This window comes from Chenopodium quinoa, unplaced genomic scaffold (genome assembly GCF_001683475.1).
Source record: "Chenopodium quinoa cultivar QQ74 unplaced genomic scaffold, ASM168347v1, whole genome shotgun sequence".
NCBI classification, from domain to species: Eukaryota; Viridiplantae; Streptophyta; class Magnoliopsida; order Caryophyllales; family Amaranthaceae; genus Chenopodium; species Chenopodium quinoa.
The window spans coordinates 1431554-1456254 of NW_018743448.1; the positions used below are offsets into that span (position 1 = coordinate 1431554).

The window sequence follows — 24701 nt, forward strand, 5'->3', positions numbered from 1 at the left end:
TGTGCTTTCTCTGGACAAACAAGTTTATAACATTAATGATACCGCCAAAAGGGCTAAGACCATCGAGTCGAATCAAACCTACTTGTGGCATTGTCGTCTTGGCCACATTAACGTCAAACGCATCAAGAAACTTCTTCAAGAAGGTGTTCTTGACTCATTCGACTTGGAGTCGTTTGAAAATTGCGAAGGATGTCTATTAGGCAAGATGATAAAACAACCATTCTCCAAGTTGAGAGAAAGCGAAAGTGACTTATTGGGTCTAATACATACGGATGTATGTGGACCAATGAGTACACTCGCAAGGCAAGGTTATCGATTACCTTCACCGACGACTATAGTAGATATGGTTATGTCTACCTTATGTCGAACAAATCTGAATCCCTTGAGAAATTTAAAGAATTTCAGAGTGAAGTTGAAAATCAACTGGGCAAGAAAATAAAAGCACTTCGATCGGATCAAGGTGGCTAGTATTTGAGCCATGAATTCGACGATCACTTGAAAGAAAATGGTATTTTGTCAGAGTTGACACCTCCCGGAACTCCACAATGGAACGGAGTATCCGAACGGGGGAATCGAACCTTGTTAGACATGGTTCGATCAATGATGGGTCTTAGTGAACTTCCTATCTCTTTCTGGGGACACGGACTTCTAACTGCGGCACTAACACCGAACCGTGCTCCGTCAAAAGCTGTCGAAAAGACTCTATATGAATTATGGACGAAGAAACCTCCGAGGTTGTCTTTTCTTAAGATTTGGGGTTGCGAAGCATATGTCAAGAGATTAATTTCTGACAAACTTCACCCAAAATCAGACAAATGTTTCTTTGTGGGCTACCCAAAAGAAACCAAGGGGTATTACTTCTACAATAAATCCAAGAAAAAAGTGTTTGTTGCTCGTGATGGTGTCTTTTTGGAGAAGGAACACCTTTCAAAATGACAAGTGGGAGGAAAATCGAACTCGACAAAGTTCGAGAGGTAGAGCAACAAAGTCAACATGACAAAACTGACGATCAAATTTCTTTAGAAGCAGTTGTTGACATTGGTCAGAGTCAAACCGACAATGCAAATGCTCAACCTATTACCCTGCGTAGGTCGCAACGGCCAAGATCTCAATCAGACAGATACCTTTGTATTGTCTTAACCGAAGATCAAGACATCCTAGTTATGGATGGAGATGAGCCAGCGACATACAAACAAACTATGACGAGCCCCGACTCTGCTAAATGGCAAGAGGCCATGAAATCCGAGATGGACTCCATGTCTGAAAATCATGTCTGGGACTTGGTTAATTTGTCCGAAGGTTACACACCTATCGGTTGCAAATGGATTTTCAAATTGAAAACAGACAAAGACGGAAATGTATCTATATACAAAGCTAGACTGGTGGCAAAAGGTTACTGACAAATTCATGGAGTTGATTATGATGAAACCTTTTCACCAGTTGCAATGCTTAAGTCCGTCCGGATCATCCTAGCGATTGCTGCATATTACGATTATGAAATATGGCAGATGGATGTCAAAACTGCCTTCTTTAATGGGATTTTGGAAGAAACTATGTATATGACACAGCCGGAAGGTTTTGTTGATCCAAGCGATGCCGGGAATGTATGCAAGCTTAAGAAGTCCATTTATGGACTAAAGCAGGCAAGCAGAAGTTGGAATCTGCGATTCGATGAAGCTTTTAGTAAGTTTAGTTTTATCAAGAATCCAGATGAGTCTTGTGTCTACAAGAAGGTCAGTGGGAGTGACATCGCATTCCTAGTCTTATATGTCGATGACATATTACTCATTAGAAACAGCACTAAACTGTTAGAGTCTGTAAAGGGCTGGCTGGGAAAGTGCTTTTCAATGAAGGACTTGGGAGAGGCACAGTACATATTAGGCATCAAGATCTATAGGGATAGATCTAAGAGGATGATTGGATTGAGCCAAAGTACTTATATAGATAAGGTGCTGGCACGATTCAACATGGAAGGGGCCAAGAGAGGGCACCTACCCATGTCTTATGGCATAACTCTCAGCAAGAAACAGTGTCCACAGACACCTGATGAGCGAGAGAGAATGAGTCAGAGTCCATATGCTTCGCTTATTGGATCGATCATGTATGCCATGATATGTACTAGGCCGGATGTATCGTATGCCTTGAGTGCTACGAGCCGATACCAATCAGACCTAAGAGAGGCGCATTGGACTGCGGCCAAGAATATCCTAAAGTCAAAGGAACAAGGATAAATTCCTGGTCTATGGTGGTTGTAATGAGTTGGTTGTTGAAGGTTATACTGACGCGAGCTTCCAGACTGACAGAGACGACTCCAAGTCGTAGTCGGGGTACATATTCTGCCTTAATGGAGCAGCTTTTAGTTGGAAGAGTGCTAAGCAGAGCACGACTGCAGATTCTACAACTAAGGCCGAATACTTGGCTGCTTCGGAAGCAGCTAAGGAGGCAGTTTGGATTCGTAAGTTCATTGGTGAACTTGGTGTTGTACCCTCAATTAAGGGTCCAATAGACCTCTATTGTGATAACAATGGAGCTATTGCTCAGGTCAGGGAGCCAAGGGAACACCAGAAGTTCAAACATGTCAAGCGGCGATTTCACATGATAAGGGAATGGAAATCCGAGGGTGAAATCAGAATTTGTGAGATTGGAACGAACGAAAATGTAGCCGATCCTCTGACTAAACCTTTGTCTCAAGTGAAGCACAACAAGCACGTTGAGGCAATGGGAATCAAGCATATTGGAGAATGGCTTTAATTTCCCTTTATAGATGTTTTAATTAAACTCGATGTCTTAATGTAAAACACTATGTTGAACCATTCAATTTTGGAACAATTAAATTTTCTGCAAATTTATGATTACTCCATATCTATATAATTGTGGTTTAGAATTAAATAATGAGTCCATTTGATTTTTGAGAATATTCAAACAGGGTATCAAGACCATGTCATGGATAAAGAAACACCAGTTAAGTGAACATTGAATAATTTAATCGAAAACTATCCCTAACTCAGGTCATTTAAACGATGGACGATTAATGACCACTTGAGATTAGTGTGTAACATGATTTATAGCACCGTTTCTTGTGCTACAAGGACATGATAGTCATGAATCATTTGCACAGGTACTAGTTTGGAACTATACCGGATAGACCTATGAGAATACTTTAAGAGATATCAAATCGTCATAAGTATATTTCTCATTATAGCTATCGGAACCTTTTTCATCAACCATGAGTATTGCAAGTTCTCTTGTTTGAGTACTAGTCGTTATGATGCTATCAAAAGTCTGTCGTAAATGGGGATTATAACGACAACACTCAGGTAACTAGGTCCTCTTAATAAGAGAAGCTTACAGTACAAGACTAGGAATGTCCCCCTATTTTCAATAGGGAACGTGTCTTTGTTGTTTACAAGGCCTCTCGAAGAGCGAGATTGTGAAAATGCATGGCCGTGCTCAGATGGATTTTAGAAATCATTTGTTTATTTAACAGTCGAACTCAGGAATCGAGAAACACTTCTGGACGTAATAAGGATAACGAAGAATCTTACCTTATAGTTCATGAAGAGACATTAAGCGACATAGGAAAGGGGCTATACACAAATTGCACACTTGTCCAGAAGGACAAGAGGGAGATTGAAAGGAATGGTGTCGTTCCAACAAGTGTATTATTTCGATAGAGGGTTCAGAATTATTAGAAAGATAATTCTTCAGTAAGGTCAAGTGATCGGAATGCCTAGGTGGAGGCTCTTCCGATCAGTAATATTAATGTACAATTAATGTTACAGCTTAATCTTTACTAAACCCTTCTGGTCGAACCTAATTGAACAACCGATCCGAGACGACGAATAAATCCGAAGGATTTGATGAATCGTCAGGGTTTTACGAACAAAGACGTCGGATATCGAGCTTAGAGTGTCGAGACCGAGCGTCACAAGTCGAGTCGAATTTAGAATTCGACGAGACATGAAATCAATCAAGTTACAAGTTCGAGTTAGGTCGTAACCTCGCATTGGCCTAGCCATGCGAGGGCTAGGCTATCTCAAGCTAGCATGTGCATCACAATGCTAGCCTCAAGCCTAGCATGCTAGGCGTGCTAGGCCCATGCATGCTAGCTAGCCACCCCAAGCATCGCAGCCTTGCGTGTGTGCTAGCATGCCATGCGCCCAGCCATCGCAAGGCTAGGCCTTGCTAGCATGCTAGGCTCTAGCGCACAGCTAGGCAAGCAAGCATCGCAAGGCTAGGCCTTGCTAGCATGCTAGGCGCTAGCGCATTGCTAGCATAGCATCGCACAGCACCACGCACCAGCCAGCAGCGTGCTGGGCTGTGCGTGTGTGTGCGTGTGCTTCGCATAGCATCGCACAGCACCACGCACCAGCCATCAGTGTGCTAGGCTGTGTGTGTGTGTGCGTGTTCTTTGCATAGCAGCTCCTAGCATTGACGCACCAAGCAGCTCGCAATGCCTCGCTTAGCAGTAGCACCCATCATGCGTGGCTCGCTAGCAGCACGCATGCACTGGCTGGTTGCGTATGCTTGCGGCTGGTTGTGCGTGTGTGCTGGTTGGCTTGCCAGGCTGCCCAGCCTTGGTGCTAGGCGCCAGCTGGCAGCCTTGGCAGCCAAGGCAGGCTGCAAGCCAGCCACTTGGATGGGGAGAGCCGGTTTGCTTGTGGGGACCAAGGGTGTGAGCTTTGCCTTGGGGAGAAAGGCTATGGCCCCCCCCCCCCCCTTGGAAATGGTCCTTACCTAATCTCTTATCCTCCTTGTGCCACTTGTAACTTATTGATTGAATTGCAATTTTATTTTTGTTTTAATTTAAATAAAATGGGAAAATTGCAAATCTCCCACATTGATTGAGAGTGGGAATTCAAGGTTTATTTTCCTATAAATACCAAGGTTTTGGGGTTTTGGAAGAACACTTGAGTGGAACTAAAAAGGCATCTCCTTAGAAAAGTGAGAAAACCTTAAGTTTGTAAAACTCTAGTTTTTATTGGTCGGGTCCCGACTAACCTTCGGGAATTGGACCGTTCGGGTCGGATTCGTGGGTACGAGCTGTCGGAGACCTACGCATTTGCAGGGTCCAAGTTTTCAAGTAAGAGCTCGGGTTCGAGCGAAGCTTGCGCCAATGGTAAGAATGTCTTTTCCTTTCTCAATTAATTGTTGTTTAATTAGTGATTGCATGCTTAGTCGCTTTAATTAGTGTGCGGGTCTTGGGCGGGTTTCTCTTCCGCGTAGAGTCGGACTCTACAAAACTTGTAGGGTTTCGTAGAGACCCACTCTACGCGGAAAGAAACCCACCAAGACCCGCCCCGATAACTAAAGCAATTAAAGCATGCAAAATATAATTAATACATAATTAAGAGAAAGAGGGATAAAGAATTATACCCTAGACGCGTGCTTCGCTCGCTAAAAGAGCTCTTACTTGAACCTCGCAAATGCAAGGTCTCCGACGGCTCTTACCCTCGAACCCGACCTGATCGGCCCAAGCCCCGAAGGTTAGTCGGGGCCCGACCTAAAAAGATTGGAGTTTTACGAACTTTAGGTATTCTCAACAATGGAGACGCCTATATAGTTCCACTCAAGTGTGTGTTTCTCAAAATCCCAACCAAGTGGGTATTTATAGAGATTGGGGACTTGAATCCCATTTCATGATCAATGTGGGATCATGTGCAATTGCACTATTTTATTTAATTCCAAAATAAATTATTTAGCAAATGCAATCACAAGGAAACAAGTGGCAAGAGGAGGGAATAGGTTAGGTGAGGACCATTTCCCCTGGGGGGGACCATTGCCTTGCTCCCCAAGGGAAGCCTAGTGGCCTTGGTCCCCACTTCTCCCAAACTGCCCCTTCACAAGGCAGCTGCGCTGGCAGCCAGCTAGCACGCTAGCACACCAGCCAGCTCAAGGTGCCAGCACGCACTGGCCCTAGCATGCCCAGCATATGCGTGCTGCGTGCTGCTAGGTTGCTGGGCGTTGGGCGCTGCTAGCGTGGTGCTGCTGCCTAGTCAACGCACACGCACACGCACAACCCTGCTACCTGGTGCGTAGGGTAGCTGCCTACCCTCTCGCACATACACACGCATAGCCAGCATGCGTGCTGCTAGCGAGCCACGCATGCTGGGCATTGCCTCGCCAGCCACATGCACAGGCATGCCATGCTTGGTGTTGTGCTAGCGATGCACACGCACATGGCTACGCTGCCTAGTGCTGTGCTATGTGCTGCGATGGTGCGATGAGCTGTGCGAAGGCACACACGCACGCACACACGCTAGTGCCTAGCACTTGCGATGGTGTTGTGCTTGTGCGAAGGCACACACGCACGCACACACGCTAGTGCCTAGCACTTGCGATGGTGCTGTGTTGTGCGAAGGGTTGCGATGGTGCGGTGGGCGATGCTAGGGCGCATGGCTTGCTAGCATATGCGCAAGCACCTAGCACGCCTAGCATGCTAAGCTTGCGATGGAATAGCCTAGCCTAGCACTCACATGGCTAGGCCAATGTGATGCTACAACTATGCTCTTACTTGTTGCTTGTGATTTTGTGACGTTCGGTCTCGACGCCCTAGGCTCGATATCCGACGTCTGTGTTAAAACTCCGACGACTCATCGAATCCTTCGGATTGATTCGTCGTCTCGGATCGGTTGTTCGATTGAGTTCGACCCGAAGGGTTTAGTTAAGATTAAGTTGTAATATTAATTGTACCTTAATATTACTGATCGGAAGCGGCCTCCACCTAGGCATTCCGATCACTTGACCTTACTGAAGAATTAGCTCTGTAATAATTCTGAACCCTCTATCAGAATAATACACTTGTTGGAAGGACACCATTCCTTTCAAAACCCAACATCTACTACTCAACAACAAATCCCCGGATCTACAAACACCCAAATCCGAAACACACAAGAGCAATGGTTAACCGAACAAGACATGGTAAATATTAAAAGCCGTATAAGTGATGTATGGAGTTATTTTTTGCTAAATAAAGAACAAACAAGAGCAAAATGTAAAACATGTGCTAAAATATACTCGGCCACATCCAAGGCCGGGACGGGACACTTAAGTAGACACTTTAAAACATGTGCACAACCATCTAGTGATCCAACCCAGCCAAAACTTTCTCAATTCCATCCACACGGCTTTACCTACAACTATGAGAGGGATAGGGATGAACTAGGGAAAATGATAGTACACGCCGAACAACCTTTTCTTCTCTCAGAAACTGACCCATTTAACACTTACATTAATAAAGCATTACAACCCCAACATAAAAGAATCTCTAGGAAAATCGTTCGTTCCGCCGCCATGAAAAACTTCCTAAAGTACAAAATGCGGTTACAAGACGAATTGAGTAAACTTAATTGTAGAGTGTCTTTGACTGCCGATTCTTGGGATAGTGTAGAAAACTTATCCCAAGCATATAGTGTGACTATTTATGTGTGACTTGCCATTGGGTAGATGATCAATGGTTGTTACAAAAACGAATAATCCATTTCAAAATGCTAGAATACCCCCCCATTGGTATTAACAATGCTCACCATTTAATGGAAGCTATAAATGAATACAACCTTAGAGAAAAAACCATGTCTATGACATTTGACAATGCAACCTCAATGACATATACTGCTAATTTAGTGAAACAAAATTTAACCGATGTAATATTAGATGGTGACGCACTTCATACTAGATGTGTTTTTCATGTTCTTAACTTATGTGTACAAGATGGAATTAAAGCAATTGGTCCATACTATAACAAAATTAGAGAAGCTATTATGTCTATTAATAGCTCAAACATGAGATACCAAGAATGGAAAGGTTTTCTAAGACAACAAAAGATAAGAGCAATAAAAATCAAAACCGATTGTCCAACTAGGTGGAATTCCACCTATGACATGTTAACCAAGGCAATTGAATATAAAAATCCTGTAACAATTATTACAACCAAAAATTTCCACAAAGTGCTTTATATGAGGATGATTTGAATAAATGTGAAAGATATATGCAATTTTTTGCAATTATTATATAACATGACATTTTGTTTTTCTTCTGTTTATAATCCTTGTGCTCATAACTTTCTTTCAAATGCATGTTTACTCGCCCAGCTTTTCTCTGATCATCGCAACCAAAGTGATTATGATCAATCTATTGCAGCAATGGAAATAAAGTGGCATAAATATTATACTGAAATTCCTTTAATTTATATTTTTGTTTCCATATTAGATCCTAGGCAAAAGTATGAAAATACATTTATGTTAGTTGACATTTTTTTTCAATGCATGCTTATTGAAGATAGTGTAGAAAACTTATAAGAGTAATGTGAAGGATAAATTTTTTGCTTTATATAGAGTTTATGAAACCAAATATGGCACCGTTCGTCGCTCTGGCTCTTCCCAACCATCCAAAAACGTAAGTAAAAAGGCCAAGCATTTATTTTCACAAGCTACTAACTTGATTTCATGGTTTTTAGGTGATTCATCAAAGAGGAGAACGCAAAGCGATGTCTCGGAGTTGCAAATGTACCTGAGTTACGACTTCACCAAGGGCATGAACGACGACGAGATAAACAGCCTCGACCTCTTGTATGGTGGAAACAACAAAGCTCGAAGCATCAAACTTTGGCGGCAATGGCATGAGACATTCTTGGTATCCAAGTCTCCTCCGTTGCCTCCGAACGAGCTTTCAGCGCATCCGGGAGGGTTTTAGACGGTAGAAGAACAAGTCTAAAACCCGAAACACTTGAAATGTGCGTGTGCTTCAAAGATTGGTTGGATGCTGAAAATCGCTCACAAGACCGTACTTACGCCGACAACGACAACGATGACGAAACCTCCGCTTCCGACCGTTCGGGTTCGGCTAGTTCCCAATCAACTAGCCGGTGACCTTGAATGCGAAGACGAAGAAGAAGAAGATGAAGAAGAATAGATGAAGAACTATAAATAGATTACATACTTTTAATTATAGACAATTTTTGTATAATATCCTTGTACGAAATCATTATCATTGTACAATTTTTATCGTTATTACTTATTACATTAATATCAAACATTTATACTTGAGTAATTTTTTTTTTTTTATCATTATATCTTCTAACGTTAAGAAGTATGTATTTATTTATAATATTTCAAGTAATAATAATATGAAGTATTCATTAATCACATTCAAAGAATCAAAGTCCAATTTCCCTTTTTTTTTTAGCCGTTAAGATTTGAAATTTTCATCTTTGCCGTTAAGAAAATAAAAAGTAATATAAACAAAATAAGTTAGGAAAAATTGCTTTAAATAATACCACCTTTCACCCGTTCGCTAAAAGCAAGTCGACCTTTTGATTATCCTAAATAATACCACCTTTAATTTGTATCCGCTTTAAACAAGTAATTTTACCTACAACCTGAATGTCCGGTTAACAATTTTATTTTATTTTTATAAATTCGTTTAACACACTCTAATTATCTCTTAATTAAAACTTTAATTATGATTAACAATTAAAATAAACTTTTTAAAAAAAAAAAAACAAAAATTCCCCCACCATATCCTTCCTCCCTCCACGATCCCTCACCTGACTCAGCCCCCATCACCCTAGTGCCACCCCCAATAGCTACCCCCTTCCCCGCTGGCCGACCCATCACCACCACCCTCCTATTGCAAAACACACGGCCTTGTACTTTCACCCTCAACAATCAATAAAGCCGCACAGCTAATAACCACCAAGCCTTAAACACAACCAGCAGCCTAAATCGACCACCGCACCTAGAAACCACCCATCACCACACCCTCCTTCCTTGCATAGCATCACGCCACCAGCCCACCACCAACAATCAACAAAGCCATACAAAAATTGCTAAGCCTCGACCACAACTCGCACCCCTACACCGACCTCCAACCACCACACCTAGCAGGCTAACAACCGCAACAAAAACCATCAAAATTACAACAACCATTTATCTAGGAAGTAATTAAACCATCAAAATGCGGATGAATTTCTGATTCCTCCTATAAATGACAATATGGCACCCGTTTAATCATCATCGGAAGTTAAATGATTGGGAAAGCGGGGTCGACGCCGGCGCCAGAGGAGGGAGATCTGGGCGCGGCCGGCGTCGGAGGGCGGGGAGGGGGTGCTAGCATACACCGGTGGATTCGTTGAGTGTTGTGCGGTCTGTCGGTTTGGCGAGGGGAGGGGGTCGGAGAAAAGAAGGTTGTGTGGTCTGCGATGATCGGGGTTGAGCGTTGCCAGAATAAAAGGGAGGGGGGCTGGGTTGCATGTGGCGGGAAAGGTAGGGATGAAGGGGGATGGTGGGGATACGTGGTGATTATAGGGGGGGAGGGACTGTTGAATGGGAGGCTAAACAAGGAAGGAGGTGTTGAGCATGTCTGAGATCAGGGAAGGGAAGGTGGTTTAAGTGGGTGGCTACCATTGAAATGGGTAAGGAGGATGAAAGAAGGTGGGGGAATTTTTTTTTTTTTTTTTTAAAATAAAAAATAATAATAATCTTTTAAAAATTGAAAATATTAAATGAATTTTTTTTAAAAAAAAAATATATTTTCAGACCAATAAAATGATGACACGTGTCCATATAACCTATTAATCAGGTTACCAATAGGTTACAACTTGTTTAAAGCGGACAACCTCCAAAAGTTGTATTATTTAGAGATAATCAAAAGGTCGACTTGTTTTTAGTGGACGGGTGAAAGGTTGTATTATTTAAAGCAATTTTTCCAATAAGTTAATAACTAAATAATTATAATAATAAATAAAAAGTATAATAAATTATAACTATAATTATAACTATAGTAATCATAGGGGATTAATTTTTCATAAGGGATTATACAGCACGGCCCGGCCTGTTGCTGACCTTTATTCCCAAGTGAACCAAACAACACCTTAAAGTTGTGGTATTTTTGGACCTACGCTGAATTTCATACTTTTGCATCATTGACTATTCTAGTGCTAGTAAATTAAAGGTGCCACATAAATACTAATTAAGGTTATATTACTTGGTTCATTTCAAGAGAATATGCTTGAAGTCTAGTCTATTTTTTTTTAGGGAAATTATCAATAATATCCTCCAGGTATTGGCTTTTATCAATGGTACACATCATTAAACTTTCATTATCACCGGTACCCCTAAACTTTTCCCTAAATTACTAAAGTAAGCTTGCCGTTAATTAAACGTTAAATATACTTTGTTTTCAGCGTTTTAAAGGTTAGGTGGCTAAAAATACAACATTGCCCCTCTTATTTCATTTCCCTCCAAATTTCCCTTCCAATTTTCCCTCCTTTTTTGTGTAATTTCCCTACTTATAACACATTCCCTTCTTGTTTGCTCTTCCCCTTCCATCAACGCTCTTCTTTTCTTTTGATTCCAGTTATTTATCTGTGGAAAATCAATGGCTTCGTCTACCAGGGGTTCATCTGGCATGGCTTCATCTTCAACCAGTAGATATGGAAGAGGTGATTGGTTTAAAGTCATGAATTGCAACTGCCAACCTTCAAGAACAGCAGACATTAGGTTTTCTAACTCTACAACCAATCCTGGAAGGGCTTATTATAAATGCAGGTTATGTGAATTCTTCATGTGGGTGACTGAAGATCAAATTGTAAGGGACATAGGAGGGAGGCAAGGTTCCATGGCTGAAGAATCTTATGTACAAGCATTAAGAGCAGAATTTGCAGAATTTATGCAGAAGACGGATGAATTTGCTGATTTTGTGTATTTGGTTGTGAAATTGGCTGTGGTGATGTATTTGGTGTTGCTGGTTGTTGTATTGAAATAGTTGCCTTTAATTAATAGGTTTGAAATAGATGAACTAAGTTGTAGTTGGTGTTTTATTTTGAAATAAATTAAAGTGATGGTGTATTTTGGTATACTCTTGTAACTTCTTCACTAATTTGTACTTTTTTAAAGAGCATCAAAAAAATAGTACTAAGTACTGATACTTATTTCATACTAGCAATTAAGTAATAATGCATTATCATACAAAAAGACATAGCAAGTACTGCTGCCAATTTAGTACTAAGTTCAACTAAGAAATAAAACAAGTTCAACAGTACTTAAAACTTATACAACTTGTTCAAAACCTACATAAGTTTGTCAAGAGTAAATCAAAACCTACAGCACTACTCATGCAGCTATGATATCAGATGTCAAGGTTGAGATTGTGACAAGTCTTGTGGTTGGCTTGCCAATTGTGATAATGAGAGCTCTGTTGCAGATGCTGCAGCTTTGGACTGAGCTCTAGTTTGCCTTGCAGCATTTGATTGATCCCTCACTCTTGGGTTTTTAACAACCATGCCCTTAACTGACTGAAGTTCCTTTCCAATCAAACCCCCTTTGCAAGTTCTAGCATTGTGCCCCAAGTTCCCACATTTGCTGCATTTAACTGTTCTAGACCTCTTCCCTGGTTGGTCTTCACCCTCTTCTCTCTTCCTGTTTCTACTTGGCCTACCAACACCTCTCTTCATCTTTGGTGGATAAATGTAAGGGTGGTGGTCAGCATCAACAGGTGGCCACTGACTTGAATAAGGAACAGGGTGTATAGCATAGCTATACACTTGCTTATAAGTTCTTGCAGTGTACCAAGAGCTTACATAATGAAAGGAATGGTGTCCTTCCAACAAGTGTATTATTCCGATAGAGGGTTCAGAATTATTACAAAGCTAATTCTTCAGTAAGGTCAAGTGATCGGAATGCCTAGGTGGAGGCCGCTTCCGATCAGTAATATTAAGATACAATTAATATTACAGCTTAATCTTAACTGAACCCTTCGGGTAGAACCCAATCGAACAACCGATCCGAGACGACGAATTAATCCGAAGGATTTAATTAGTCGACGGAGTTTTATGAATACAAATGTCGGATATCGAGCCTAGGGTGTCGAGACCGAGCGTCACAAAATCACAAGCGACAAGTATGAGCGTAGCCGTAGCTAGGCTAGGCTAGCTCATCGCAAGCCTAGGTGCACCATGTGTGTGCTAGGCGCGCCATGGTGTGCTAGGCAAGGAATGATGCCTAGGCGCCATCGCAGCCCTAGCATCATGCACTAGGCGCACCATCGCTAGCACTAGGTGATGGCGTGCGTGCGTGCCTAGCGTGGCAGCACCATCGCTAGCACCAAGTACTAGCATGGGTGCTTGCCTCGCATCACAGCACGCTAGGTGTGTGCGAGTGCCCAGGCACCATCGCAGGCCTAGCACCACGCACAGCACCATCGCAATGCCAAGGGCTTGCGTGCATGCGTGTGCTTGTGCCTAGGCCTATCGAACCATCGCAGCACGCAGCCCAGGCACCATCGCAGGCCTGGCGCCACGCACAGCACCATCGCAATGCCAAGGGCTTGCGTGTGTGTGCGTGTGTGCCTCGCATCCTCACAGCAGCAGCCACGCACAGCAGCATGCCAAGCAATGCCCTATGCATGTGCATGTACGAGTGCCAGTGCGTGCTGGCTAGCAAGCAGCAGCAGCGATGATGTGTGGGGCTGGTGCGTGCTGGGTGTGCGCTGCTAGCAAGTTCGTGGCCTTGGCTGGCATGGCAGTGCGTAGCACATGTGTGTGCGAGGGATGCGTGGGAGTGCTGGGCCAGCTCCAGCATGCTAGCACAGCCTAGCACTAGCACACACCAGCGCCAAGCATCGCCCAGCACCAGCACGCACTGCCTGGCTAGGGGATGCAAGGCTGCTTGCTGGTGCTAGCTGGCAGCCAGCCAGCCCTCCTTGAGCCGGTTTTGTGCTTGCTTGTGGGGACCAATAAAGGGCCTTAGGGAGCAAGGCAAATGGTCCCCCCACCTAACCTTGGCCATCACTCTTTTGCATATGTATATGCCACTTGTCGCAATGTGATTAAGTTGATTATTTATTTAATTTGAAATTAAATAAATTATTAATTTTACCAACTCTCTCACATTGATGGGAGATTGGAAATCAAGGGTGCTCTTCCCTATAAATACCATAATTACCAAAGGCATGGGTATTGGGAAGATACAACCTTGAGTGGAATTAAAAGGTAACTCTTGATTTGAGTAAACCTTGATTCGTAAAACTCATAGTTTTATTTTTCCGGGTCTCGACTAACCTTCGAGACTTAGGACGCTCGGGTCGGGTTCGAGGGTACAATCCCGTTGGAGACCTCGTATTTTCGGGGTTCAAGTAAGAGCTCATAGTTGAGCGAAGCACGCGTCAAAGGTATAATCTTTTATCCTTTCTTGTGTTTAATTATGTTTTGCTTGATTAATTGCATTGATTATGGGGGCGGGTCTTGGCGGGTTTCGTTCCGCGTAGTGTGGGTCACTACAAAACCCAACACATAATCGTGAGGATCAACCTTAGCATGGAGCATTGCTTTCACTGCATGTCTGCAGGGGATACCAGAGAGTTGCCAAGCTCCACATGAGCAAATTTTGCTGTTTAGACTTAGAGGAAATTGGGACTTCCCCTCAGGTATCTCATACTCTCCCGAACTTGACTGAAAAGCTCTGTAGGTGGAGGTTGCTTTGCTGATTTCCCTGACCAGCTTTGCAATTTTAGGGCATAAATCATTATTCTCCCAACTTTGTGCTCTCTCACTCCTTGAAGCAATCCTGACCATACAAACTCTTCTAATACCTTTCAATTATGCCAATTACAAGTATTAGTTCACAAAATCAGTTGATAATTTATGAGAAGTAATAATGAGCCAAATGTAGAAGTATTACCTTCAAGCAGGGTTAAGACAGGTCTGCACCTGTCAACACTTAGTGTGGAGTTAAAAATCTCAACAAAGTTAGAGGTGTTTGAGTCATTACACACATTTGGATCAAACTTATGTTTGCTCCATTTTGACTGATCACCTAAATCAGCAAACCAAGTCATAACATCATCTCCTCCTTCCTTTTGCAACTTTTCCATTGCTTTTCTGAAGGTGAACTTATTTGTTGCATTGCATGCCCTCCAGAACAAAGTATACATTAGAGGACCCCAGAAGGAGATAGGGAGTTCACTAAGACCCATCATTGATCGAACTATGTCTAACAAGGTTCGATTCCTCCGTTCGGACACTCCGTTCCATTGAGGTGTTCTGGGAGGTGTCAACTCTAAAAGAATACCATTTTCTTTCAAGTGATCGTCGAATTCATGGCTCAAATATTCGTCACCTTGATCCGATCGAAGTGCTTTAATTTTCTTGCCAAGTTGATTTTCAACTTCTTTATGAAATTCTTTGAATTTCTCAAAGGATTCAGATTTATTCGACATTAAGTAGACATAGCCATATCTACTAAAATCGTCGGTGAAGGTGATGAAATATCGGTAACCTTGTCATGCGGGTGTACTCATTGGTCCACATACATCCGTGTGTATTAGACCTAATAAGTCACTTGCCCTTTCTCCCAACTTGGAGAATGGCTGTTTTATCATCTTGCCTAATAGACATCCTTCGCAATTTTCAAACGACTCTAAGTCGAATGAGTCAAGAACACCTTCTTGAAGAAGTTTCTTGATGCGTTTGATGTTAATATGGCCAAGACGACAATGCCACAAGTAGGTTTGATTCGACTCGATGGTCTTAGCCCTTTTGGCAGTATTATCGATGTTATAAACCTGTTTGTCTAGTGAAAGCACATAAAGACCATTTTCTGAATGTGCCTTACCATATAAAACATTAACAAAATAAATAAAACAACTATTGTTTTTGATTCGAAATTCGAATCCTTTGGCGTCCAACGCCGATATTGAAATAATGTTTTTGGTCACTCTTGGAACATGATAGCAGTTTTCAAGTTCTAGAATAAGCCCTGAGGGCAAAGACAAACTGAGAGTTCCAACGGAGACGGCAGACATCCTTGCTCCATTGCCGACCCGAAGCTCGACCTCTCCCTTCTCTAGCCTCCTATTTATCCTTAGTCCCTGAGCATTGGAACAAAGGTGTGAGCCACATCCGGTATCTAATACCCACGATGTTTTGCTAGCAAAGTTTTAAATCTATAACAAAAATACCTGATGAAGAAGCAATGTTGTCGTTCTTCTTATCTTCCTTGAATTTGAGGCAGTCCTGTTTCCAATGTCCCTTCTTCTTGCAGTAGAAACATTCGGAATCAGATTTAGAAGAGGCTGTCTTTTTATCCTTGCTGCCCTTGGCAGATTTTGACTTAGGCGGGAACTTCTTCTTTTTCCCTTTAAAGCTCTTCTTTTTGCCCGGACGTTTGAATGGCTTGCCCTTCCTCACCATGAGCATGTCATGCTTCCCCTCATCCTTGAAGGTTTGCTAGGCTTGCTTCAACATACCATGAAGCTCGGTGAGGGTTTTCTCCATACTATGCATATTATAGTTCATTTTGAACTGATCGTAGCCTTTGTGAAGCGAGTGGAGAATGATGTCAATTGTCATCTCGGTTGAATACCCAGCATCAAGCCTTTCCATGTTCTCAAATAATCCAATCATTTTGAGGACATGCGGGCTGACTGGCTCTCCTTTCTTGAGCTTGCTCTCAAGGATCTGCTTGTGGGTTTCGAACCTTTCAGTTCAAGCTTGCTCTTGAAACATATTCTGAAGCTCAGAAATGATCTCAAAAGCCGTCTCCTTTTCAAAGAAAGTCTTTTGAAGGTCCGGAGACATAGTGGCCAACATGATGCATTTGACATCCCGATTGGCACTTTGCCATCGGTTAAGGGCAGCCTGAGTGACCTCCTCATTGGGAGCGTCCGGCATTTCCTCATCAAGGACGTATTCCTTTTGCTCTTGCATTAGTACAATTCAAGGAAGTTTGGCCTGCTTAACTTCTCCTTGTCGAGAATTGAGCGTAAGAGAATTGGTTGTTGTTTAAGTTACTTGCAGACATTGTTCTACAATTGAAAGAATTGAAAGGAATGGTGTCCTTCAAACAAGTGTATTATTCCGATAGAGGGTTCAGAATTATTACAGAGCTAATTCTTCAGTAAGGTCAAGTGATCGGAATGTCTAGGTGGAGGCCGCTTCCGATCAGTAATATCGAGGTACAATTGATATTACAGCTTAATCTTAACTGAACCCTTCGGGTCGAACCCAATCGAATCTCCGATCCGAGACGTCGAATTAATCCGAAAGGATTTAATAAATCGACAGAGTTTTACGAATACAGACGTCGGAAATCGAGCCTAGGGCGTCGAGACCGAACGTCGCAAAATCACAATCGACAAGTATGAGCGTAGCCGTAGCTAGGCTAGGCTAGCTCATAGCAAGTCTAGGTGCACCATGTGTGTGCTAGGCGCACCATGGTGTGGTAGGCACCATCGCAGCCTAGGCGCACCCTAGCAGCCCATCGCAAGCTAGCATGGGTGCCTAGGGGTGCATGGCAGCCATCGCAGGCCACACCGACACCAGGCAGCCCATAGCAGCTAGCAAGCTTGCTAGCGTGGTGCCTGGGTGCATGTGGCGCCTCTCGCAGGCAATGGGCGCACCAGGCGCACCATCGCAGGCCCTGGTGCTGCATGCTTGCGTGCCTGGCATGGCAGCACCATCGCAGGCACCAGGCGCACCATAGCAAGCACTAGGTGCTGCGTGCGTGCGTGCCTGGCCTGGCAGCACCATCGCAAGCACCAAGTGCTAGCATGGTTGGCTGCCTGGCAATGGCGCGCCATGTGCGTGTGCTTGGGTGCTAGCCTTCGCATGGCAGCACCAAGCATCGCAGCACACGCGAGAGGGTGCGCGCAAGCATCTTGCTAGGCAGCACCACGCATGCATGTGCATGCCTCGCACCAAGCATAGCAGTGCTAGGCACTGGCTAGTGCGAGCAGTGCGTGGTGCATGATGCGTGTGTGCGATGGGGTATGCACATGGTGTGCGAGGCTGATGCGAATGACTGGCAAGGCAAGAGGCCAGCATGCGTGGCTCGCTAGCAGCACGCATGCTGGGCCATGCTAGCAGTGGTGCGAGAGATAGCACCAGCGCCAGCACGCACCAGCGCATAGCACTGGCACGCACCAGCGCCCAGCACCAAGCAGCACTGCCTGGCTGGGATGCGAAGGCTGCTGGTGGGATGGTGCTAGCTGGCTGGACATGCTGGCAATGCCAGCTGGCTGCCAGTCCAGCACCATGGTTGAGGCGGTTTTAGGGAGTGGGGACAAGGCTTGAGCAAAGCCTTGGGGAGCAAGTACATGGTCCCCCCCACCCCTTCATGGTCCTCACTTGGCTCTCTCCATTATTGTGCCATGTGTCGATTTGTGATTGAATTGAATTATTGATTTATTTTAGAAATAAATTAATTAGCAAAATTCATTCTCCCACATTGGTTGGGGAATGAAGATCAAGGGATCATTTCCCTATAAATACCAAGCTTGGTATTGGGATTTTATACAACCTTGAGTGGAAAAGTAAAGGTAACTCCATTATTGAGTAAGCCTTGAAATTCGTAAAACTCCAAGTTTGTTTTATCCGGGCCTCGACTAACCTTCGAGGCTTAGGACGCTCGGGTCGGGTCGAGGGTACGATCCGTCGGAGATCTCGTCTTTTCGGGATTTTGAAGTAAGAGCTCTTTGGGAGCGAAGCACGCGTCAAAGGTATAATTCTTGTTCTTAATCTTGTTTGATTAAGTTTAATATGCTTGTTAATTGCTTTAATTAAGGGGCGGGTCTTGGTGGGTTTCCTTCCGCGTAGTGCCGGGTCACTACGAAACCCTACAGCGGTATCGGAGCCACGCTCCTTTTAATTTTTGCAATTATTGTTTAATTAAGGTGTTTTAAAGAATTTAATTTTCTGGTTCATGTTCATCTAATTAGATTAGATGCTCGTTTTAATTTACTTTTAAAACTCGATTTTATTTTCGATTTGGCTGTCGAACCCAGATTTTGGCTCAAAAATGGTGATTTTTGGGTGGAATCGACATTTTGGAACTGTTTCAGACCTTTTAGGGGTGTCTAGAAGCCAAATTCGAACCAGAAACCCAGATTTTCTGGGGTTTTTTGTTTTTCAACGAAAATTTTAATTCTTTTTAAGCCTTGATTAATGCAAGCATTTCAAGGTTAGATTAAATGCACTTTTGCATCACTAATCTACTGGTTTTAAAATATCATTGAGCATAATAATGGAATGTTTATTAGTGCTTGAGTTGATATACCAAGTTATCACATAAACTTGTTTTTCACAATTTTGCAAATAAATTGCAATAAAGTGTGAAAACTTGTTGTGATTCTATATTTTGAGTTCCAAAGTAATGTTAAAGTTCTAATCTTTAAATGTTTAAATGATTGGAACCCTAACCCTAAATTCCATGTTGAACAAAGTTTGGATTTTTTCATTTTTTGGTTGATTAAAATCCATTATGTTCAATTACTTGTGAGTAAAATTTGATTAATCTTCATATTGGAAGATGTAATCTTGGTATTTTACACAAGTATGCAAGTTGGAAAAATTTTTATCATTGGATGATTAATTTATTTTTCCAATCCCCTTTTGTCAAATCCATTATTAATTTGCATATTGGCAAGATTAATTTTGGACATAGCTCATTTTGTTTTAAGCATAATGTTTGACCTAATTTTGTTCAAAATTAAAATGTTGGATAATTTTAGGCTAGTGCACCAATTAAAATAAAATTTGTTTCAGTTAGACTTAATGGGTGTTTTATTTTATTTTCCCTAAAATTAATTCTAAAATATAATTTGGAATTAATTCATGTCACACGCAAATCGGGATTAAAATCCCGAGTCATGGCACGCAAATCAAGGCAACACACCCAAGTGCCACCAAGGCCAGCCGGGCTGCCTAGCAGCCCACATGTGGCTACCTGTGGTGCGCACAAGGGTGAGGCTTGATGCTGCAGCTATGCGCTGTGTATGTGTGGCTGGGATGCATGGCAGGGGTGCGTGGGGTGGCTGGGCTGGCTTGCAAAGCAAGCTGCTGGGCAGCAGGGCAGCAAGCATCAGCCAGTGCACCACGAGCATCGTGATGCGCCTGCATAGCAGGCCAGATGCTCGTAGGCACCAGCGTGCTAGCAGGCATGCGAAGCATGCTGGCTGGCAGCTGGGGCTTGAGGCGCTGCTAGGCACAGCAGGCCTCAACCACGCACCATGGCGCCATGCCATGGGCTGCCTAGCAGCCATGGTGCGCACCCACCAAGGGCTTTGTTGGGTGATCTTGCTTGACGTTGAGCTATGAATTTTGCGATTTTTCCGTATTAATAATTTTAATTAATTTTTTTAACGAGGCTAAAAACCTCGATTTTTGATTTTGCAAAATTTTGACAAATTTGGGTTATGCCGACTTAATTAATCGGATTAATTAAGTGGGGATGCGGAATTTAGTGGGAGCTTAATTAAATGCGTTAGCATTTTGCGTTTAGAAATAATGGATTAAACCACTTTGACTAGTTTTAATTAGGTGCGTTAATTGGATTAATGACCTAAGTTAGTTACTAGTTTTGCGTGTTTAATTATGTATTTCGTAAAATTGCATGGGCCGTTCACAAATAGTGAACGGGTGAATGAAAGATTGTTTTCAAAACAGGTTCTTTGAAAATGGCAACTAGTGGGGCCCGACTAAGATAGAAAATACGGACTGCGTTCCGTTATGTATTTTTGTAAATCTAAATACGGTCTGCGAACCGTTAAGTATTTTTGTACTTTAGATTAATCTTAGTCATTCTAGCTAGCCTCTTTCATTTCATTTTGGCCAAGATGTCTCAAGACGGCGTTTCGACGAAGACGAGCCAAGATGAAGACCCATGGAAATTAAAGATTTCAAGGGGTCATGCTAGTTGCCAATGCATCTACTTTATGCCTTATATATATTGTTATTATATATGTTTGCTAGATGCATGTCTAGGATTTCTATGATGTTGCGATGATTAGTTAAGTTCACTTAAATCAACCAACATAGAAACCCTAGGTCCCTTAATAAAATTGAGCTAAAATTTGCCGTTCCAAGAACAACACTTACCGAACTAATGAGCGTACGTGATGGATTACGCCAAAGCGAGGCATCACTACTTCCCTAGGAACGTAAGGTATACTAGGTATACAAGTTGTCTTGGTTTAGCTCAACGATATAAGTAAGGAGTCCTTAGATGTCGTGGCAAAAGAGATAAGATGTCAAGTATGCATTAGATGCGACATTTTATCAAACCGAGAGTAGCTTGGAGCTATTAGCAATTAGATTGCTTACCTTAAGATATTTAATGGTCAAGACAAGCCAAAGCATGCTTTTCCATTTCTTGATCTTTGGGATCTCGGAATCATTTTATTCTCGCCCAAAAGGGACAATCTTAAAATGCGTGGATAAAATGTTCAATAAGTATGAAAAAATGCATGAACGTTTTAAATTTCAACTTATTGAATTATGAATGGTTTTTCATTTCAAATTATTTCAATTGTAGAACAATGTCTGCAAGTAACTCAAACAACAACCAATTGTGCCCGGAACTCCCCGAAAAGCTGGCTTTTCCCTTAAACTTGGTCAACTTTAAGGAATGGGAAAAGGAACTCAGGAGAACTCTCCGGGATTGTTCCTTGGAGTATACTCTTGATACTCCCATTCCAAGCTTCTTTGCTAAAGGGATCATGACCGACGAGGCTCATGAAGAATGGTCTTCCAATTGCAAAAGGGTCTCACGACTCATGGCAAATTCCATCCCGGAAGACTGGAAGGAAACTCTTTCCTCCTACCTTCCGGACATGTTTCTCAAGGCACTTGAGGACGTTGTCAATGTAAGAGTCACCAAGAGTGACAATGGCAACTTTGATGGACTCGTGTTTGACTTGACTAGGTCACTTTCAAACATGAGGATTAAGCCACCAAGTGTTGGGTGTCTTGCTAAGGAAAGGCGACGGCTTTGGACCAAGGTCTACAATGAAAAATTGAGGGATGCCCCTCCGACCTCATGTGCTTGGTATGACTAGGCTCTTCAAACACATGCGGCTTCTCGGAATCTCAATAGAGGATGAGATGGCGGGGCATATCTTGCTTGCTTCACTCCACTCAGGCTATGATGCACTTAGAGTGCATATAGCTGCGGGAAAGGAGACACGCTCCCTCAAGGAGGTGGTGCAACTACTTAGCCAAGCCACTGCCTATGGAATGACCAAAAGGCCCTTGAAAGCTAAGAAGAAGGAGTTCAAGAAGGTCAAGGAAAGGATGCGTTGCTTCTATTGTGGTGGGCAAGGCCACTACAAAAGAGAATGCAAGCTCTTTCAGGAAGAGGAGGAGAGGAGTGGAGCATCCACCTCAGGTATCTTCCTTAACACTTGTGAATTAAGCTTATCATAGGTATTGGATACCAAGTATGACTCACTTAATGTTGCCTTTTTCAGGGACCAAGTGAGAAGCTTATCAAGTGTTGGTGCATGGACAAGTAGACGACGAAAATGGTCTTTCGGTCGTGCTTGCATGCACTATTTTGTCCATAATATGTAATTAAACTAATTCTAGTTTTATCATGCTTTTGAACATACTATGATCTATGGTGTTGGACACCTAAGTATTTTGGATGTAAGACTTTGACAATAGTTGTTTCAAGTTTGTCTTACAAGTTGATGTTCAATTAAGTTGCATGATTTTTACATATGTCTAGACAAAAGTTGATACCACTAGCTAAGACCATCGAGTCGAATCAAACCTACTTGTGGCATTGTCGTCTTGGCCAGATTAACATCAAACGCATCAAGAAGGTGTTCTTGACTCATTCGACTTGGAGTCGTTTGAAAATTGCGAAGGATGTCTATTAGGCAAGATAAAACAGCCATTCTCCAGGTTAGGAGAAAGGGCAAGTGACTTATTAGGTCTAATACACACGGATGTATGTGGACCTATGAGCACACCCGCAAGACAAGGTTACCGATATTTCATCACCTTCACCGACGATTACAGTAGATATGGCTATATCTACTTATTGTCGAATAAGTCAGAATCCTTTGAAAAGTTCAAAGAATTTCAGAAAGAGGTTGAAAATCAACTTGGCAAGAAAATTAAAGCACTTCGATCGGATCGAGGTGGCGAATATTTGAGCCATGAATTCGACGCACTTGAAAGAATGTGGCATTCTTTCAGAGTTGACACCTCCTGGAACTCCTCAATGGAACGGAGTGTCCGAACGGAGGAATCGGACCTTGTTAGACATGGTTCGGTCAATGATGGGTCTTAGTGAACTCCCAATCTCGTTCTGGGGACATGCGCTACAAACAGCAGCACTAACACTGAATAGAGCTCCGTCAAAAGCTGTTGAAAAGACTCCATATGAATTATGGACTAAGAAACCTCCTAGGTTGTCTTTTCTCAAGATTTGGGGATGCAAAGCATATGTCAAGCGATTAATTTCGGACAAACTTCACCCCAAATTGGATAAATGTTTCTTTGTGGGATATCCAAAAGAAACCAAAGGGTACTACTTCTACAATAAATTCGAGAACAAAGTGTTTGTTGCTCGTGATGGTGTCTTTTTGGAGAAGGATCACCTTTCCAAAATGACAAGTGGGAGGAAAATCGAACTCGACGAAGTTCGAGAGGACGAGCAACAAAGTCAACCTGATAAAACTGACAATCTAAGTGCTTTGGAAGCAGCTGGGAAGATTGGTCAGAATCAAACAGACAATGTAAATGCTCAACCTATTACCCTTCGTAGGTCGCAAAGGCAAAGATCTCAACCAGACAGATACCTCGGTATTGTCTTAACCGATGATCAGGACATCCTAGTTATGGATGAGCCGGCGACATACAAACAAGCTATGACGAGCCCCGACTCTGCTAAATGGCAAGAGGCCATGAAATCCGATATGGACTCCATGTCTGAAAATCAAGTCTGGGACTTGGTGAATTTGCCCGAGGGTTATACACCCATTGGTTGCAAATGGATCTTCAAAGTGAAGACAGACAAAGATGGAAATGTATCGGTATACAAATCTAGACTGGTGGCAAAAGGTTATAGACAAGTCCACGGGATTGACTATGATGAAACCTTTTCACCAGTTGCAATGCTAAAGTCCGTCCGGATTATCCTAGCGATTGCTGCATATTACGATTACGAAATATGGCAAATGGATGTCAAAATCGCCTTCCTTAATGGGATTTTGGAAGAAACTGTGTATGTGACACAGCCAGAGGGTTTTGTCGATCCATGCAACGCTGGAAAGGTTTGCAAGCTGAAAAAGTCCATTTATGGACTAAAGCAAGCCAGCAGGAGTTGGAATCTGCGATTTGATGAAGCCATCAGCAAGTTTGGTTTTATCAAGAATCCAGATGAGTCTTGTGTATACAAGAAGGTCAGTGGGAGTGATATTGCATTCCTAGTCCTGTATGTAGATGACATACTGCTCATTGGAAACAGCACAAAATTATTGGAGTCCGTAAAGGGCTGGTTAGGAAAGTGCTTTTCAATGAAGGACTTAGGAGAGGCACAGTACATATTGGGCATCAAGATCTACAGTGATAGATCTAAGAGGATGATTGGATTAAGCCAGAGTACTTACATTGATAAGGTACTGGCTCGATTCAACATGGAAAATGCCAAAAGAGGGCATTTACCCATGTCCCATGGCATAACTCTCAGCAAGAAACAGTGTCCACAGACACCTGTTGAGCGAGAAAGAATGAATCAGATCCCATATGCTTCGCTAATCGGATCGATTATGTATGCCATGATATGTACAAGGCCGGATGTATCGTATGCCCTGAGTGCAACGAGTCGATACCAATCAAACCCAGGAGAGGCGCATTGGACTGTGGCCAAGAATATCCTTAAGTACCTGAAAAGGAACAAGGATAAATTCCTGGTGTATGG

General features: G+C 42.7%; 1 protein-coding gene across 1 annotated transcript; it reads right to left on the reverse strand.

Moving 5' to 3' along the window:
• Positions 1–12133: 12133 nt before the first annotated feature.
• On the reverse strand, positions 12134–14970 carry LOC110739330. The gene is made up of 3 exons (XM_021919797.1): positions 14676–14970; positions 14276–14586; positions 12134–12499 (listed from the first exon to the last, which is right to left on the reverse strand). The coding sequence occupies exons 1-3, from the start codon at positions 14968–14970 to the stop codon at positions 12134–12136; spliced, it is 972 nt and encodes a 323-aa protein (XP_021775489.1).
• Positions 14971–24701: the final 9731 nt, after the last annotated feature.

What these genes read in the sequence shown, in the direction of transcription:
- LOC110739330 (XM_021919797.1), bottom strand. Translation starts at nt 14,970, where the DNA reads ATGGGTCTTAGTGAACTCCCTATCTCCTTCTGGGGTCCTCTAATGTAT. An exon ending in TGTCTTAACCCTGCTTGAAG is followed by an intron (nt 14,587 to 14,675) that starts GTAATACTTCTA and finishes CATAATTGAAAG; the next exon opens with GTATTAGAAGAGTTTGTATG. An exon ending in ACGATTATGTGTTGGGTTTT is followed by an intron (nt 12,500 to 14,275) that starts GTAGTGACCCAC and finishes TATTCAAGTCAG; the next exon opens with TGGCCACCTGTTGATGCTGA.